General features: G+C 46.5%; 1 protein-coding gene across 1 annotated transcript in view; it reads left to right on the top strand.

Annotated features, from left to right (window-relative positions):
- Window positions 1-20,723, top strand: part of si:ch73-206d17.1 (tyrosine-protein kinase STYK1) — an 83,507-nt gene that overhangs the window by 15,354 nt on the left and 47,430 nt on the right. Inside the window, exons 2-4 of the mRNA XM_063033159.1 lie at window positions 3,756-3,821; window positions 5,760-5,900; window positions 10,879-11,112. Of these exons, the coding sequence (XP_062889229.1) occupies window positions 3,782-3,821; window positions 5,760-5,900; window positions 10,879-11,112 (415 nt within the window). The 5' untranslated portion in view covers window positions 3,756-3,781. The remainder of the gene's footprint in view (window positions 1-3,755; window positions 3,822-5,759; window positions 5,901-10,878; window positions 11,113-20,723) is intronic.

Below are 20,723 nucleotides of genomic sequence, written 5' to 3'. Positions count from 1 at the left end.
ATCTCAGAAGCACCCTGTTCTGCTGTTTCCGTTGATATTGTAATGTTCAGCGCCTTCTCTAATGTAAGGTCCCTTTCACACAGGAGCTTCTTCTGTGTGGTTTCACAGTACATGCCACACACTAACCTGTCCCTCAATGCGTCCGATAGACCAGCTCCAAATTGACAACGTTCTGATAATTTGCACAATTCAACATAATATTCAGAAATGCTTTCATTTTTGCTCTGACTCAGTTTATGGAATTTAAATCTTTCAGCAATGACCAGTGGTTTGGGGTTTAAATGCTGTTGGAGAGTGTCTACTATTTGCTTGAACGTTTTGTCAGCTGGCTTTTCAGGGGTTAACAAGCTCCATAGCAGCCTGTGTTTTTTTGCTCCCATAACACTGCGTGAGACGCTGGCTTTCTTTTCATCTTTAACACAGTTAGCATCACAATACAACTCCACTATTTCAATGCAAGTTAGTGCCACTATCAAATGCTGTAATGGTTCCAATCATTGCCATCTTTGTTATGTTAATTAAGCCCTGTTCTCCCCTTATTTTCCTTTTTGACTCACGTGTCCTTTTTACTAGCACCATGAACACACTCCATCTAGATGTGTGTGTCGCTCCTTTTTATCTCCCTTCTGGGGCAGGCAGACCCTCAGTCCCTGGGGGTCAGTGCCGGCTGTGGTCTCAGCTGGACATACTGCGACTCTGACTGTGTCTCTTGGTCTCTCGGCATTTCCGACCCTGGCTGTGCTCCCGTTCCCTTCCAGACTCACAGCCTTGCTCTGCCTCCTCCCCACTCTCCCTGGCTTGTTCCTTGCACTCTTCTTCCGAGTGTCGTTATCAGCTAAGACACGGTGTTCTGATAAGATGTAGGTTCATTAACCTCGTTGCCAATTTGTTGTGTATGTGGCCTGGTTAAACAATAATATTATTAATAAAAATGCTGGAGACGGGAGCTAATGGCTCTTTACTGGCAGAATCTGAACCCGGCACACACGTACAGATCAATACGCACCTAGTAGCACATTCAGTGATGTGGTACTAAAACATAAAGTAGTCTCTATTATACTGGAGGCTATGCAGTACACTCCCACAGTCCAAAGATGTACAGGATAGATGAACTGGTCATTGTGAATTGTCCCATGATTAGGGTAGAGTTAAATTGGGGCTGCTGGGGCAATGCATCCCACAGGCTGGAAGGGCTGTAACTCTAAGTGACTGAATAAAGAGCGATCATACATGGAACGAGCTGCCAGAGGAAGTGGTTGAAGCAGGTACATTTAAAAGGCATTTGGGCAGGTTAATGGATAGGAATGGTTTAGAGCAGGGGTTCCCAACCTGGGATCCACAGATCCCTCGGTTAGTGGTATAAAAATGGTAATAACATTAAAAAAAAAGTTGGGAACCCCTGGTTTAGAAGGATATGGGTCAAACGCAGATGAGAAGGACCAAAGTGCTTGTTTCCGTGCTGCATGACTCTGACTAATTCATTGCTTTGAAATGGGTAAACGGTGCTTCCTACAGCTGGAGCACAAGAAAGAGGCAAAAGGTATTATGCAAATATAGATTACTACTGCTTAACAACACACATAAAATGCCGGGGGAACTCAGCAGGCCAGGCAGCATCTATGGAAAAGAGCAAACAGTGGATATTTCGGGCCAAAACCCTTGAGCATTTTGTGTGTGTTGCTTGGATTTTCTGCATCTGCAGATTTTCTCTTGTTTGTGATTGGATTGCTACTGTTGAATGTTAATTTGCTTTTTGTGTCCACATTTGTGTCAGGCAGCCTTTCAAGACCATGGTGTACAATATTGAAAAACTGAAAAGCTCAGCTGAGCAATGCCCTGAGAAGGAGCCGCAGCCAGTGTTGTAGATGCAACGGAAAGGAACCTTTTGGTCATTGTCTCCACCACTTGCACGAACTAATTCCTTGAAAGTTGTTACTCTGTGTCTTTTAGGCATTTACTTTGGACATTGTCCAAGCCTGCCCTTGTTCAGACTGAACACCTATCAGTAGGTGTGCATGAATTTAAATTATTACATAAGTGAGATTTATTTGTTTTGAGTTACTAATTCTGTACAAATTTTTGCAGTGTCACTTATCTAACAATAGCTCAGGCCCTAAATAAAAATAATCTACAATAGTGTTCAGAGTCCTCGAGTCATGGCTGAATCTCATTGAAACTATTCCTCAGCTTTCAACCAGCACTTTTAATTTAATGGCCGTCTGCCTCTCTTTAAAGTTTATTGGACATCTCTGCTGTATTTTTAATAAAAAGAAAGATTTTGAAAACTTAAGCAATTTTAATATTACAGTGCCAAGGTAAATAACCAAAAGGTTATTTGATATTTCAAAAGTAGTTGATTATTAATGGGTATTTTATTGTATGCACTATTGTTTAAAAACTTCTGAATGTAATTTAACAGTATGACTGAGTCAGTGTATTCAGTTGATCAAAGAGGAGTGGGTTGTTTTTATCACCCAGTATTGTTTCAAACCCCACCCATGAGATTTGTTTTTCAAATCAGATACTAGATTGCTACAGAGTACACACGTCTTGCTGGGTTCTCTTCCGTGATCCAGAGTGTTGGCTGTTGATTACAAAAAAAAAACCATAACCGATATGTTTGTAGTGTTTGCTTGGTCTATATTGTGATTAAACTCTGTCCCTGCCACACCTGTCCTTGGAGAAGAGAGCAGAAAGGAAACTACGACAGGTGTGATGGTCACCTGTATCCTTCACCTCCACCTCTGCAAGCTTGTTTTGACAATCTGCTCCCTCATTAGATGCAAAGTCTGAGCATCTACTCTCCTGTGATGTGGAGACAACCCACCATCCTGTCGTCTTCATGAACACTTTTGTCTTCTTGATGGCCAGTGTCTTTCTGCACTAATCAGCCCATTGGGTCTCCTTGGCCATTTAGGACCGAAATAAGGAGAAATGTCTTTACACAGTATATGGAGAGTAGAATTCTCTGCCTGCAGAGACTTCATAATTTGTCACATCCAAACCTGAAGTCAATAGATTTCTGAATATCAAAGCGAGCCAGGCATTACATGGGCTATTGAGGTCGGTCAACCATGATCCTGTCAAATGTCAAAGCAATCTCTGATCCTGCTCCTACATCTTACCAAACCTTTAAATTCCTCTTCTCTACTGAATTCTTTAATCTTTTTTACTTTTTATTACCTACAGGACCAATCTTTCACTTAACCCCAATGCTTCCTCCCTGCATCTGTCAGTTTGATATTCTTTTGCTTTCATTTCAGAGGTTTTTAAATAGTGGGGCAATTAAACTTGCAGCAGAAGAGGTCATGAAAATAAGGCAGACCGCTAGAAGCTTCTAAATATTTGGATAGTATCCCTGACATAGTAACGATTATATCAGTGATCTCGAGAGGAAGAAGTGAACGATATTAAAAGGAAAGGTAGATGCCAAAGTAGACTGGATGATTGCTCACTCAATTCTGCTCATAGAGAACAAAGGACTGGACATGCAGAGGAATGTCAGTCGCATGAACATGTGAGAACTTAATTTGAAACAACAAAGGAAACTGATTTAAAATTTGGTATGACGTTTCCAAGGGTGTTTGGCACATGTGTGATGCTATGGAGAGGATCAGCAGTGGCAGCCTTGGACATCGGGATGTATAAATGCTATTTTGGATGCCACCATAGAGCTTAACGTTACTTCTCTCTTTGTATAATTTCAGTGGGGAACACTTCTAGAACCACATTTAATGATATTTGCATCTTTTCAGGTTTTGTCATTGTGTGATTCATTCTAATGACCCTCCACTGCAACTTCAGTACCTCAAATCGATGTAGTAAGTACCCTACTTAATTTTGCATTTCCTTTTCTGTAATTGCACACATTCACATGCTGATTCCAGTCTCACCCTAGTGAGGAAACAGTGGGCTGCTGGGCTGTTGGAACTGTCTGCTGGTGAAATGTCCTTGCCTGTAGCTGCAGTAAGATGGAAGAACGCAGCAACTTAAGGAAACAGCAGGTGGGGGCTACTCAGCCCCTCAAGCCTAGCCCACCGTTCAATGTGATCACAGCTGCTCTATCCCAGGCCTCATCTCCTCTTTTTTTCCCCAGTTCCTCTCTTACCTGATCTCACAAAAAGCTGTTTACTTCCTCTTTGAATGTGTGACCCTCTCACCGAGGCTCGTACACTAACTTAGCTTGTTAGCAAACTCTGCTAATAGCCACGAGACTCAGGTGAGAAGGCCACCTTTCATAAACAATGTATGTCCAGGGTCGGTATGATTTGGGGTTCAACCAAACAGGAGCATCATTCCAATTAAAGGAACCTTGATTTGAGCAAGTGCTGTGCAAATACTGTCCATACACAGTTATCAATAGCCCAGAAACGACAGATAATGCACCAGCATAAAATTATAAAGAAACTATATTTACAAAATTTTTAACTTTATCAAACAGTTAGTAGAGAAAGAGAAAAAAAGATGAAAGGGCCCATTCCAGTTAAACCAGTCTAAATGTGCACATAAACATTGGAGCTCGTTTCTGAAGTAGTCAGGATGATTTGCTTTGATTCCTTGCACTGAACCCACGTTCTGCATGAAAATACCAGTCACAGTTCGAACTTCCCTTGAAGTCAGTCTCGAATGAACTGGCAAACACAGGAGTATTGCCGCTCCCTCCTCTGAACCACTCGTCTGCACAGGGCACTTTTTACAATGGGGTCTCTCCTTTGAACAGCTCTTGGCGGCACCTTCTCTTGTGCCGTGCTCCACCGCTCCCGCTGAAAAGACCTCAAACCAGACCAGTGTCCTTCAGAAAACTCTTCCCGGCCAGCTCTCCAGAACTTTCTCTCACATCCCACAACCCTGACTGGCTGACACAACATTCCAAAGTTGGACAAGGTGGCTCCTTATCTTTAGCCATAGCCTACACACTCTTACCAGCAGGACACACTGATTTACAGAAAACTCAAATAAAATATTTCACAGCATAGCAGTATAAATCTTAACCAGGGTATTGCAAATGCTTTACTGACCCAATCTCCAGAATCTTTTAGGATGGGGAGATTTATTATGCTATGTGAGAAGTTTTAAATGAATGATCCTTAATCTTTTAATGATACTTTTCTGTGAACCAGAGGGTTGTGGGATGTAAGAGAAAGTTTCTCCCACTAGTGAAACATCTCATATCCCATATGGACCTTGTGTTTCAAAACTGATGTAAAAGATTATGTGGCACTATTTAAAATATTCCAGTTTCTTTCTCCTACTCTGCCCAATGATTAGCTCTTCTCAAACACCATTATAAACAATTATTCAGTTGTCATATTGTTTCCATGGGAACTTTGCTTTGGAAATTTGTCTTTTACTTACCTTAATATAATGACACTGCCTCATTAGTTGAGAAGTACTGAGTCATAAGATGTTATGGTTGGGAACCACCTTTTTGATTCTGAATTAGCAAGTATTTACAATTCTCACCTCCCGGCAATAACTTTTTTAAGCAGCTTTCACATTGAGAGTTCAGATCTGCAAACTAATTAATAATATTCATGGAAGTGTAAATTCAATTTTGTACTGTTGTTCTCTGGCTCTGTAGCTCAGCGGGTCTCACTGTCTGCAGAGACAAAAGGAGTAATTTGAGATCGTGCATCGGTCAGAGACATCATTCAGGTCTACAAGTTGTTTTCTGTTTGTTTTTATTTTGAATTTCCGGCACTTGTGTTTTTATTCTGATTTCAGACATGCAGTTGACATTTCTTTTATTCCTGTCTCAGATATGAACGGTGTTAACAATGGGGTTATCGTCATCCCAGTGATCCTTGGGATTTCATCTGTGGTTCTGATCTCTGTAATCATATGGAAGACTTGTAAAATGAAGAAGGAGAGGGACCATGCCCCAGTTATCCTTCTGCAAGGTGTGTGTATCTATTACTTTATAGATTAATGATAAATATTCAACCAATGTAGACATCTCCCCTGAGGTTCTGTTGATCTATCAATCTGACCTCAGTGCCATGCAGGTCAGTGGTGGCAAAGGAGAGGAGGAATAAAGTATGACTATGACTCTGAATGATTGCAGGTGTGCAAAGAATTGATGGGCTGGCACATTGGTCCATCAACAAGAGCTGTGGCCTCAGTTTACACATTCTCCCTGTGATTGTGTGGGTTTCCACAGGTTGGTCTGGTTCCCTCCCACATCTAAAGACATGCAGGTTGGTAGGTTTATTGGATGCTATAAATTGTTCCTGGTGTGCAGAATAGTGGTAGAATCTAGAGCGGTTTCTGGGAATGTAGGGAAGATCAGAGATCAGTGTAAGTGGATAGTCAATAGAGTGAACACTGTGGACCATCTGTGCTGTATCACCCTTTGACTGACTCAGTAATGAATGGGAAATTGTATGATTTTGGAATCTTACAATATGAGCTTACAAAGGATCTTCAATCTCACAATAGATATGCCAACGAGTGGAATGGTGCCACAGCAACAACCTGGCACTCAATGTCAGTAAGACGAAAGAGCTGATTGTGGACTTCAAGAAGGGTAAGATGGAGGAACGCATACCAATCCTCGTAGAGGGATCAGAAGTGGAGAGAGTGGGCAGTTTCAAGTTCCTGGGTGTCAAGATCTCTGAGGATCTAACCTGGTCCCAACATATCAATGTAGTGATACAGAAGGCAAGACAGCAGCTATACTTTATTATGAGTTTGAAGAAATTTGGCATGTCAACAAATACACTCAAAAACTTCTACAGTTGTACTGTGGAGAGCATTCTGACAGGCTGCATCACTGTCTGGTATGGAGGGGCTACTGCACTGGACTGAAAGAAGCTGCAGAGGGTTGTAAATCTAGTCAACTCCATCTTGGGCACTAGCCTGCAAAGTACCCAGGACATCTGCAAGGAGCAGTGTCTCAGAAAGGCAGCGTCCATTATTAAGGACCTCCAGCATCCAGGGCATGCCCTTTCCTCACTATTACTATCAGGTTGGAGATACAGAAGCCTGAAGGCACACACTCAGCAATTCAGGAACAGCTTCTTCCCCTCTGCCATACGATTCCCAAATGAACATTGAACCCTTGGACACAACCTCACTTTTTTAATATATAGTATTGTAAAGGTGTGCTACACACCGCGCTAGAATAACCACACGGAGTCGGTGAGTTAGAGTTGCGATGAAAGAGATTTATTCAAACTTTGCGTCCTGCTTTTAAAGCCTTCCCATTCCCGCCCTCCCTGGGGCGGGATTGCTGTGGGGAATGCATATTCCCAGACCCTTTCCGTGCGTGGGATTTTCCCCCTGCTGGTGAAGATGGCCTGGCGCCCTTTCTGGTGCTGGCCCTCTGCCTACGCGCGTTGTTGTGAGCCGGTTCGTGTGCGCTAGAAAGTGGGTCACCACATAACCCCCCCCAGAACCGGCGATACCTCCCCCAATGTCCACAGTCTGGATCGGCCTCTGTTTGGGAGGTCTGCCCCTGCGCCGCGGTGCCTGAGCCTGGACCGGCTGTGCCAAGTCCACATGGGCCGGTTTGAGTCGGTCCACCGTGAAAACCTCCTCTCTCCCCCCAATGTCCAGCACGAACGTGGACCCGTTGTTCCCGATCACCTTAAACGGCCCCTCGTAGGGCCACTGTAGCAGTGCCAGGTGTCCGCTCTGTCGTACAAAAAGAAACTTATAGTTCTGCAGGTTTTTGAGTACGCAGGTCGTAACTCGTTGGAGGTAAAACGCTGATCTCCGCTACGGTGTCGACCAAAAATCGGCGTCCCGACTGCTTGTCCCAGACGTACAGGAGGCTGTCCTGATGGCCAGCCGCCGTAGCTATCGGCAACAGCTGGGCCTTGGCGTTTCCTGGGAATTTGCAGGGTGGTCTACAGCGGTGGGCCTCTGTGCCCCACCGCTGGTGGTAGAAGCACCATTGTTCGTTGGGCTACTCACTCCCGTTGCTGGGTTTTGTAGGCTCTGCTGCCGGGCCTGGTCTGGTCTGCCATTGGGCACGCGGCTTGGTGATCTGTGCGACGGATGCCCCTCTCTCCTTGGCATTCCACAGCACATCTGCCCAGGCCGCCACCTCCCGGGGGTTGCTGAAATCTGCGTTGGACAGCAGCAGGCATATGTCCTCAGGCAGTTGCTCTAGGAACGCCTGCTCAAACATGAGGCAGGGTTTGTGTCCTTCAGCCAGGGCCAGCATCTAGTTCATTAATGCTGACGGCGGCCTGTCTCCCAAACCATCCAGGTGCATTAAGTGGCGTGCTCGTTTGCGCCGTGAGAGTCCAAAAGTCCTTATGAGCAGGGCTTTGAATGCTGTGTATTTACCGTTCTCCGGGGGTGACTGTATAAACTCCTCAACTTGTGCAGCTGTCTCCTGGTCGAGTGAGCTCAGCACGTAGTAGTAGCGAGTGGACTCCGAGGTTATCTGCCGAATGTGGAATTGTGCTTCTGCCTGTTCCAACCACAGACGGAGTTTCCGCGGCCAAAAGCTTGGCAGTTGTAATGAAACTGCGTGAACAGATGCGGCGTCGGTCGTCTCTGGCCCAAATATCGTTTGGGCCGTCGGGGTCACCAAATGTAGCGGTGTGCTACACACAGCGCTAAAATAATCACACCGAGTCGGTGAGTTAGAATTGCGATGAAAGAGATTTATTCAAACTTCGCGGCCTGCTTTTAAAGCCTTCCCATTCCCGCCCTCCCTGGGGCGGGATTGCTGTGGGGAATGCATATTCCCAGACCCTTTCCGCGCGCGGGATTTTCCCCCCACTGGTGAAGATGGCCCGGCGCCCTTTCTGGTGCCGGCCCTCTGCCTACGCGCGCTGTTGTGAGCCGGTTCGTGTGTGCTAGAAAGTGGGTTGCCACAGTATTTCTGTTTTTTGCACTTTTTAAAATCTATTAAATATACGTATACTGTAAATTGATTTACTTATAAATATTTTAAAAAATAATAAATGTTATTATTATTTTTTTCTCTCTGCTAGATTAAGTATTGCATTGAACTGCTGCTGCTAAGTTAACAAATTTCATGTCACATGCTGGTGATAATAAACCTAATTCTGGTTCTGAGATACTGCTTAAATGTGTCTCAGTATCTGCCTCCAACACCCTCCTGTGCAGTGTGATCCAGACTTCAGCTGTTAAATATATGAATAAATTCTTCCTTGGCTCCTCTCTAAACCCCTTACACCTTACCTTAAAGCTAAGCCCCCTAACTTCAGACATGTCTACAACGTGGAAAAGTTTTAAAAAAATCTTTATTCCTTTCATCCTTTCACAATTTTGTGCATCCCTACCAGGTCTTCTCTCAGCCTCCTCTGCTCAAAGGAAAACAAACCTGGTCTCTCATCATAACAAAGTAATTCTATCCCAGGCAATGCCCTGCTCAGTCTCCTCTGCTGCCTCGCCAGTGTAATTTCTATGGTGTGGCAACCAAACTTGCACAAAGTTCTAATCAATAGAACATTGATTAGCCATGTTCTAATCAATATTTCATGAAGTTTTATCAATACCTCCATGTCCTTATACTCAGTATCTTGGCTAATGGAGGCAAACTCTCCATATGCTTTATTCACCACCTTGTTTACCTGAGCTGTCACCTTCAGAGATCTCTGGACTTGTACACCATGGTCTCTTATTGTTTCTGTGTATTCCCCGGGGTCTTGCTGTTCATAGTGCATGTTCTATATTTGATATACCACCACCACCACCAGCACCATCAAACAATATTACCTCAAACTTCCATCTTCCATCGCCTTGTCCAGTTTGCCAGCTGGTCATTATCAATCAGCACCTTATGACTACAGCCGTCACCATCAATGACACTACAATTTTTTGTCAGATCCAGACGTACTTCTGTATTCATTGATGTATGTAACAAACAGCAAGGATCCCAGCACCAATCCCTGTAGTACACCAGAGGTCACAGACTTATCTCTGCTGCCTTTCTTGACTAAAGATAGCACGTTTACTGCCATTCAGCTATCTGGCTCCTTGTCTACGGCCAGTGGAGATTGAAACTTTGTGATTACTGAAGCCAGAGTAACATTGGCTCTCCCCCCGAAGTGTGATATAGAACAGGGGAGTCCAGCCAACCCCTCTCCTCTCTTCTTAACTAACCAGTTAGTAGTTGATGCCACTAAAATCCAAACCCTCTTATCAGTGTGGATAGCATCAATATTACGCTCTAATCTTTGTATGCCTGAAGGTGTTGAAGGTTGTGGTCCTGGTTTTGAAGACATTGAGCTTGCATGGGTATTTGCTATTTCTGCATTGGAAATGTGAGCTGTGGCAGTACCATTCCCCGAGCCAGTTGATAACAGATGAGAGGCATACGCTTTTGCACATGATTCAGGGCACTCCGTGCCTTGAAGGTGTGATCTTTCAGATGTGACTTTAAGCTGAGGCTCCATGAAGGCCCTTGTTCCATGGCACAACGTCACACAAGAGTTGTGATATTCTTTTGGTTTAATGAAAGTTCAGAGCTCCAGCCAGTGTTACCATCCATATGAAGCCTGTATCACATTTGGTGTTACCAGTGGGCAGACCATAAATCAGACGTGAGCACTTGTATGGTAACACTGTCTCCCAGAGAAATGAAAGGGGTTTCATGGTCACAGCTGTTGCAACATGGTATTGGAAATTTACATTTCGGATGCTTTTGATCTTCTCTTCCAAAGCAGGTTGTGAAATCGTTTGTGATCATCATTGGGAGTATTACTCATTGTACATACTGACAAATAACTTGCATTGGTTATTTCATGTCTGCGTTGTTGGTAGTTGAAGCAATCTAAAGTCTTCATCTGTTCCCACGAAGTGTTACTATATAATCCTCATTGTGATATCTGTGTTGTTTCTCTTTTATGATCACAACCTATAAATGTGGATTTTGAACTTGATTTTTTTCTCCAGACAAATCTGAATCTGGATATCAGAAGGAGAATGAAAATGGATTAATATCAAATGCAATCGAACGGATTCTGGCAACCAAGGATCCCTGTCTAAAGCGGTGGGAAATATCACCAGAGCACGTACTTGGCAATTTGGAATATACGCAGAGTGGGAGTTATGGACCAATTTATACAGCCAATATCCGCTCTCCAGATGGAACTGGAGAAGTGAGAGCTGTGTTAAAGTCTCTTCATGGTAAGTAAAAAAAATCTTCCTTCACATTTTGTGTTCCTTCCCCTTTTGTGGTGATTTAATCTTAGTGGTGTTCAAGTGTGAAAATGGCTAGAGAAGTCAACTTTCTACAATTTAAAAATGCTCTCTTTGGAGATCTTAACTGTGTTTTGTTAGTTGAAATAAAGGACCATCGTTATTTTAGCCGTAACTCAACATCTGGCACTCAGTTGGTAACTCACTACCTCTACTGAATATTTGGAAGATTCAGGTTTGGTTCCATACATTCACATTTTCATACTCACATGGTCCATTTCAAGAGATTAACCAACAGTTAGAGGGAAAAGAAAGGACTCACACAACTAAATTACATCTGTTTCAAGTATTAACCCGAAAGGACTGTCCACTAGATGTTATTCAGAGGCCATTCCTTGAGCTTGTTTGGAAAATGTAGTTCTGTAGTTATGCAATTTATCACAATTGTTGGTTTGATCAATTCCTCTTCAATCCTTGTGACTGTAATTTAATTCAAGAGGGCTGGAGTTGGCTTCACAAGACCATAAGATATAGAAGCAGAAGTAGGCCATTCTGCCCATCGAGTCTGCTCTGCCATTCAATCATGGGCTGATTCAATTCTTCCAGTCATCCCCACCCCCCTGCCTTCTCCCCATACCTTCTGATGCCCTGGCTAATCAAGAAGCTCACCAGTGCTTCATAAAGTCTCAGCGTTACATCCTTGCTTTTATATTCTCATCCTCTTGAAATGAATGCTAACATCCCATTTGCCTTCTTCATACTCAACCTGCAAATTACCCTTTAGGGAACCTTGCACAAGGACTCACAAGTCCCTTTGTGCCTTAGTTTTTTTGTATCTTCTTTCCATTTTGAAAATAGTTAACCCTTTATTTTTGTTCTATCAAAACGCATGACTGCACACTTCCAACACTGTATTCCATCTGCTATTTCTTTGCCCCTTCTCCCAATATGTCCAAGTCCTTCTGTAGCCACTCTACTTCCTCAAAACTACCAGCCCCTCTGCTTATATTCATATTGTCTGCAAACTTTGGGATGTATACTATCTGGTTCAGGTGACTTATCCACCTTCAGACCTTTCAGTTTCCCAAGAACCTTTTCTCTACTAATGGTAACTTTACACATGTCATGAGCCCTGACCCTGGAACTTCTACCATATTACTAGTATCTTCCGCAGTGAAGACTGATATAAAATACTTAGTCAGTTCATCTGTTATTTCCTTGTCCCCCGTTACTGCTTCTCCAGCATTGTTTTACAGCAATCCGATATCCACTCTCACCTCTCATTTATACTTTATGTATCTGAAGAAACTTTTGGCATCCTCTTTAATATTGCCAGCTAGCTTACTTTCATATTCCATCTTTATCTTAATGACTATTTAGTTGCCTTCTGCTATTTTTTAAAAGCTTCCCAATCCTCTAACTTCCCACTAATTTTTGCTGTATTATATGCCCTCTCTTTGGCTTTTATGTTGGCTTTGACTTCTCTTGTTAGCCATGGTTGTGTCATCTTGCCTTTAGGATACTTCTTCTTTGGGATGTAAATATCCTATACCTTCTGAATTGCCTCCAGAAACTCCTGCCGTTGCTGCTCTGCTGTCTTCCCTGCCAGTGTTCTTTTCCAATCAAGTTTGGCCAACTCCTCTCTCATGCCTCTGTAATTCCCTTTACTCTGTAATATTGATACATCTGACTTCTATTTCTCTTCCCAACATTCAGCGTGAATTCGATCATATTATGACCACTTTCCTTAAGGGTTGTTTCACCTTAAGTTCTCTAATCAATTCCGGTTCATAGCACAACACCCGATCCAGAATAGCTGAACCACAAGCTGCTCTAAAACACCCTCTCATTGGCACTCTAGAAATTCCCCCTCCTAGAATCCAGCACCAACCTGATTTTCCCAATCTACCTGCATATTGAAATCCCCCATGACTATTGTAACATTGCCCTTTTGACATGCATTTTGTATCTTGTAATTTGTAGACCACATCCTTACTCCTGTTTGGGGGTCTGTATACAACTCCCATCTGGTTAGTTTTACCCTTGTAGTTCCTTAGCTCTACCACAATGATTCAACATCTTCTGACCCTATGTCACCTCTATCTAATGATATGATTTCATTTTTTTTTACCAACAGAGCCATGCCGTCCCCTCTGCCTACAGTACCTGCCTGTCCTTCCAATACAATGTGTGTCCTTGGACATTAAGCTCCTAGCTGTAAACTTCTTTCTGCCATGATTCAGTATTGCCTACAACATCACACTTGTCAATCTGTAACTGTGCTACAGTTCATCTGCCTTATTCCATACTCTGCACATACTCAAATATAACGCCTTCAAGTTCTGAATTCACCCTTTCCGATTTTGTTGGCCTTTTATGTTGCAACTCATCCTGTTGACTGCAACTTTGCCCCATCAACAGCCACTCGTCACTACGCATTGCCTCTGTTTGTAAACCAACTACCTCATCTTCAGCACTATCATCTGCCTTTCCTACGATACTACTTACATTGAAATATACACAGCTGAGGTCACTAGTCACACTATGCTCAACCTTTTGATTCCTAACCACAAAATAATCTGCAGATGCTGGGGTCAAAGCAACTCTGCCCCCTCCCCCAGCTGCCTATCACCTCCCTCATGGTTCAGCTTCCTTCTACTACTTGTGTTTCCCCCTATTCCTCCTTCACCTTTCCTACCTTTCCCTCCCTGCCTCCCCTCCCCCACCCCTTTATCTTTCCCCTTACTGGTTTTTCACCTGGAACCTACCAGCCTTCTCCTTCCCACCCTCCCCCCACCTTCTTTATAGGGCCTCTGCCCCTTCCCTCTTCAGTCCTGACGAAGGGTTCCGGCCCGAAACGTCGACTGATCGTTTCCACGGATGCTGCCCGACCTGCTGAGCTCCTCCAGCGTGTTGTGAGTTTTGATTCCTAACTTTATCTGAGGTCCAACCAACATCTGCCTCCACAACCTCTCCACTAACTGTTCTGGCAATCTGGTTTCCATCCCCCTGCAACTCTAGTTCAAACCTCACCTTCCCCGCAGGATTATTTCCTGCACAATCGTTGATGGTAAAGCTGATCAGTATCTACATGAGGTGATCGGAACCAGATTTGTATTCACTGCTTTTGATCAGATGAAGTCCAATTAATTGCAGTGTGATCTTCACAACATGGAATATTGCAAGAGCCACCAGCACTTCCATTTAGTCGTATATGTAAAATGTTTAGATCTGTTTTAAAGATAGAAACATAGAAAACCTTCAGCACAATACAGACTCTTTGGCCCACAATGCTGTGCTGAACATGTACTTTAGAAATTACCTAGGGTTACCTATAGCCTTCTGTTTTACTAAGCTCCGTGTATCTATCCAGGATATTCATGGAGACAGCAACGGGTTTTCTATTCACACAGCCAAGGCAGTTCTTTCACCTAGGAAAATTGTATCCAAATTGTACTACTTAGGATTTTAGAGGTTTAAGGCATAGAAGGAGGCCATTTGGTCCATCTTGTCATGCTGGCCAAAGTAGACCTGATTATCCAATCTCAACACCTGTGCTGTAGACTACAACTTGTGATGTGCTCACCCAGGTATGTTTTGTGTTCTGAGGGTGCCTGCCTTACTCAACCAGCCTTTCTCAGGCATGGATGCAGGGAAATAGATCCTCTACTCAACTACTCAGCATTGCCCACTACTTGAACGATTCGATTTAAAATCAGATTTTTATTTACAAGCTAAAAAACATTCAATAATGGATATAGGCTGTTTCTTAGTAAATTCTGTCTTACTAATCACAAAATGTTTCTAATGATTGTCAGAGCCTCCCTAAACTTGTAAATCTGTGAATTTCAGTCTGGGATCTATGTGTTCAGAAAAATAAAATCCAATTTGAATCATTTGGCTTCAACATGAAATCAGTCTGTTCTATTTCGAATTCTGAATCTATTGCAAAGGACTTTAGATGGAAATACTGTCTTTCTTTCATTTAAAACGTACTGTAGATGTAAGAAGGATTAAAATTTGAATATTCACTCTTCAATGGTAACACAAGGAAAGGGATTGTTGTCTATGCAAATCATGTCACTAAAGTTTTTGGGTTGTGTAACGTTCAGTTGTATTGGCTTGTATATGTCTAGAGGAAATCCCACCCAGCACCTGCCTCAATGGGGTCGGTTGCCACCCGAATCAATCACAAACATCAATCATCAGCACACCCAGTAAATTTTAACAAATACACTTTATAGATATTACTAATTCTATGACATTAATATCTATAAATTCGATACAGAAAAGGAAGTAATGAAAAAAAAGGCGCCAACACTTACCAAAGTCCAAGTTCTTCGTGCGCAACCGTTGGAGCTCAATTGATTCCTGACGACCACCCGGATCCTGTCGACTCATGGCTCGGGACCACCCGGAGTGATCGACCGGAGCCTCCCCGTCTCTCCTCCGTCCTCCCCGTCTCTCCTCCGTCCTCCCCGTCTCTCCTCCGACTCCCCCCCAAAAACCCCGTCCGCCGTCCTCCCCGTCTCTCCTCGGACTCCCCCCCCCCACAAAAACCCCGTCCACCGTCCTCCCCGTCTCTCCTCTGACTCCCCACCAAAACCCCGTCCACAGTCATATAATACAGCATTGTATCTGAAAACAAAACGATACATGACCACCCATTGGCTAATAGCACCCTGCTATCTCTAATAACCCAAGCAACTGTCTAGTTAGAGACTTTCTCAGCATTCCCCAGTATAACATAACAAAGAAGCCATTTTAAATTTAACAAGAAAGAAGGACCCCGTACACTCTCCCCCCACCAATAAAAGTCATGCCTTCATGACGTTAACAGAGTTCACCAATGCACCTTGTAAAACACAAAACCCAACCCGGGTGCATAAAGCAGTGACATAACTTTCCAGGGCAGTAGAGATCACACCCTGCTCTCCCGGCGCTATATAAGTGAGTCTTTCCGGGGGATGCCTACTCCTCTGAAGTCTCTGGACTTCCTCTGCTGACTCTCCCTGTTCAGACACCCCAGGTGACCCCCCGGGCCTATCTGTCGGACCCTCCCCCTCACTGGGACCCCTCAGCACCTGTGAGCCCTCTGCCTCAGGTTCTAGTTCCACCCTCTCCTCCCCCAGTCCCGGCTGTAATACAGGCGGCTCTGCAACACCCTCCCCCAATTCCGGCTGTAATACAGGCGGCTCTGCAACACCCTCCCCCAATTCCGGCTGTAATACAGGCGGCTCTGCAACACCCTCTCCTCCCCCAATTCTGGCTGTAATACAGGCGGCTCTGCAACACCCTCGGTTCCCCTAACTCAGCGATGGAAGGGCCAGGAGCCTCTTCTCCCATAACACCTTCGCCACTGTAGTCGCTTTCTGATCCTTAGTAGGAAAAGCCTGCGCATATCTAGTGTAGTGATCCGTGATGACCAAGTCATTCGTGGTGTTGCTGGTGTCTGGCTCAATAGACAGGAAATCCATACACACCAGGTCCATGGGTCCCGCACTCTGCAAATGGGATAACGGGGCCGCCTGCACAGGCAAGGTCTCCCTCCTGATGCAACAACTACAGGCCTTCCACCTCCCCCCCCATCCGGGGCCAGTAAAACCGGTCCTTGAGTAATCCATAGGTCTTCTCTAGCCCCTAAGTGCCTGGAATCATCATGTAGAGCCTGGAGCACAGTCTTCCGATACTTCTCAGGCATGACCAGCTGCCAGCGCCGGGGGTGGTCCGGAGGCGACGTGACCCGGTACAGGACGTGGTTCTTCAGCTTCAACCGAGGCCACTCCTTCAGTAGTAGGGGAACGGAGGCATGTTTCGCCTTCTCCACCTGCCCCATATCACCCTGGCTAACCGCGTACCAGACAGTGCCAATGCTCGGGTCATCACGCTGAGCCGCCTCTACTTCCTGGGGGCTCAACTCTGGCAGCTGCCTGTTCCTCAGAGCAGTCACATTACAGTAAACGGTGTAAGCACGTCATTGTCAATTGTCAACCCCCAATTGATCCACTGCCCGATCCGTCCCCATCTTACTTCCCCGTCACTCCCAACTTGACACATGGCCTTCACTCCCTGGGCAGGGACACTCTTCCACTCCTCGACCATGCCCGACGAGACAGGGCATCTGCATCGATGTTCCGACTCCCCGGCCGGTACTTCAGGCTGAACTCATAGGCAGACAAGGCTGCTAACTGCCGGTGCCCAGTAGCGTCCAACTTTGCCGAGGTCAGGATATAAGTGAGGGGGTTGTTGTCAGTTCTCACCTCAAACTGGGCCCCGTATAGATAGTCACTCAACTTGTCCACCACCACTCATTTCAACGCCAAGAACTCCAGCTTGTGAGTGGGATAGTTTCTCTCAGATGGCGACAAGCTCTGGCTGACAAACACCACTGGTCTCAATCCATTGCCCTGTTCCTGTTACAGGACAGCCCCCAGACCCTCATGACTGGCATCAGTGTGCTTCCGGGAATCAGCAAAAGCCAACACCGGAGCCTGTGTCAGCACCCTTTTTAGAGATTGGAACGCCTCTTCACATTGAGCATCCCATCTCGATCCAAAAGGCTCCCCTGAGTTCAAGTATCCTTCTACCTCCGGCCCTCGGTCTCCCTTCCTCTTCCTCCCCACAGGTGGATAGCCACACAGCAGCTGGTTCAATGGGTGACTCATTTTTACATATCCTTTCACGAATCACCGGTAATATCCGCAAAACCCCAAAAACGAGCGTAAGGTGCTCACCTTCTGAGGTCTCGGCCAGGTGGTGACTGCGGCCATCTTACTCGGATCAATGGCCACTCCATTTCGCGAGATTATGTGCCCGACATAACTGACCGACGTTTTACAGAACTGACATTTATCCAGGGAAAGTTTTAATCCTTCCTCCTTCAGCAGACTCAGCACCTTCAGCAGCCGCTCCTCATGTTCCTCCAACGTAGATCCAAACACTATCAGGTCGTCCAGGTACACCAACACCTCCAGCAGGTTCATGTCCCCCACTGTCCTCTCCATGAGCCTCTGGAAGGTGGCTGGGGCCCCTGAGATGCCTTGGGGCATTCGTTCGAACTAGAAAAATCCCAGGGGGCAGATAAAGGCCGTCTTCTCTTTATCGGTCTCACTCATCGGAATCTGGTAATACCTGCTCCGCAAATCCAATACACTAAACCACTGCACCCCACTTAAACAGGCCAATGCGTCTTCCACCCTGGGGACTGTATACTGGTTGGGGACAGTGTGGCGGTTCAGGATCCTGTAGTCCATGCACATGCATACCTTCCCATTTTTCTTCCTTGCCACTACTATGGGGGACGCATAGGGGATCCGGTACTCTGCGATAATCCCTGCGTCTTTCAACTGCCGCACATCTTCCACATCCTCTGGGGCCAGCTGCAGCGACCTTTCTCTAAACGGGGTGTCATTTGTCACCCAGATAGTGTGCCGAATGCTCTTGGAACATCCCACATCAAACTCACCCTGAGAAAAGACATCCCCTTGCTTCAGCGTCTTCTCCACCAGCCTGCTCTTATACTCCAGCAGTACAGGGGAGTCTTCAAAATTAAAGGCCTCCTTGGTCAGCCCCCCCGTTCTCCAATAATTTTCCTCCAGTGGGTCTCACGGGGGCGCTGGACATCACCGCCACCGGGAACAAGTGCGCGAGGGGCATCCCGCGCTTAAAGGTGATCTCCCACTCCGTTATGTTCCTTACCATCACTCCCATCTGCCGTGCCTGTACAGCTGAGGGCCTCTGCAATTCAGGTCTCACCAGCGCCCCAGCCGGGAATCGGGACTCCCCTTCCAGGTCGTCTGGGGCGTCTACTAGCAGGGCCTCGCCCGCCAGTACTCCGGGGAATCTAGGGGTCCCCATCACTAATGCCACCTCCCCTGGCCCTATCACCTTAGGCCTCGCCTGACTGCACCATACCGTCCCTCGTTTACAGTCAGGATCCAGCCCCTGGGGGTCACCCACTCCTTCGTACACCACTGGAAACATTGGGTCACAGGGTCTCCAGAAAGTTCTCCCCCACCTTCTTACAGGCTCCCAGGAGCCGTCGCACCAGAGGGGAGTTAGTCCCCACTAGCAGGGCAGCGCCACCGGTTTCCACCGGTTCCGGACAGACCAACACCAGCGTCTCAAAGGCTTCCGACACTCCCACATCGCCCCCTGAGAATTCCAGTCTCACTGACAAGTACCCATCGTACCAGCACTGATACCCCAAATCTCCAGCGCATTAAACGGGGTTACTGGCAAATGCTTCAGATATTTGTTGTAGAACGACCGGTACAGTAAGGTAACCTGCGACCCAGTGTCAAGGATGGCTTTTGCGAAGATTCCCTCTATCCGTAGGGACACGCTGGAACGGGGTCCCACCAGTCCATCCGGAATAAGGGCTTGTACTTTCTGGGGTTCCATAGCTGTTTTCTGGAAACGTGTTCCTCCCAAGACTCCTGTCCGTTCCCTCACTGAGCCTCTCCTAAGTTTCCCGACACCTCTCCCTTCTTAGCGGCCTGGGGGCCCTCCCCCCTCGGAGCATCTCGTCTCTTACAATCTCCTGCAAGTGACCCGCTTCCCCACAGCTGTAGCACATCCCGGCCACTCACATTCCCGCCGGAAGTGCCCCTCCTTTCCACAGGTATAGCACCTGCTACCCGCCGCCTCTCTCCTCCCGGTACACCCCCCCCCCCCCCGGGGACCCCTTGGATTTCTCTGATCTCACCCCGGCTGCCACCTCCTGAACTGCTGAAGACCATCCCCGGGGGTCCAAGCCCCCTGGTCGGCCCGAAGCACTCTCCTCCGCTCGTACCTCTCTAATCAGCTGCCCGAATGATGGAGGAGGGCGCCTCTTATATGAGTGCCGGATACTCTAAGCCACCCTGTCATCCTCCCGGGAACCGTTACATATCTGGCTCATCCTCCACTTCATCCGCCCTCACTACCCCTTGGCGCCGCAGCCCCGTAAGCTTCCCTTCCAGCCGGAAAATGTATTCTGAGAGCTGTTCCCCTCTTCCCTGCCCCATTTTTTTGAAACTCCACTAAAAGTCGCCAGGGATCTCCTGACAGTCCAAACACTTCCTCCAAAGCATTCAAACACTCCGACAGGGAAGCTGAAGGGCGTTCCGCTGTCAAATCGCGGACCACACGGACCGTCCTGCCCCTTAAGCTTTCCACCAATCGCTGTCTCTTTTCCTCATCCGAAACTGGCCACCCCTCTAACAACTGGGACGTATTCTCAATCCAGGCCTCATATTCATCCTCCCCTTCCGGGGTGGGCCTGGCTCCCGAGAAAATTCTCAGCTTCGGGCGGAGCCCCTCAACCCTACTCACCAGGGAGGTAATGGCAGCCGCTAATTCGGAGGTCTCAGCCCTAACTGGGGGACGGGGCCTGGCCAAGCCTTCCCACTCCACGCCTCCACCCCTGGCTACTGGCACCTCTCCTGGGGCCTCATCTAGCTCCTCCTCCAGCACCTCCTCACTTCCGTCCTCTGGGAGGGTGTGGAGACCCCACGGCCCCGTCTCCCCCTGGACGTGGACTGTCGCTGGTAGTTCCAAAGTCATGACGTTGGCACTCGTCCGCACCAACATCCAGCTGGCCTCCAGTTCTTTCCCAC

This window comes from Mobula hypostoma, chromosome 25 (genome assembly GCF_963921235.1).
Source record: "Mobula hypostoma chromosome 25, sMobHyp1.1, whole genome shotgun sequence".
NCBI classification, from domain to species: Eukaryota; Metazoa; Chordata; class Chondrichthyes; order Myliobatiformes; family Myliobatidae; genus Mobula; species Mobula hypostoma.
This window is presented reverse-complemented; position numbering and strand designations above follow the sequence as displayed.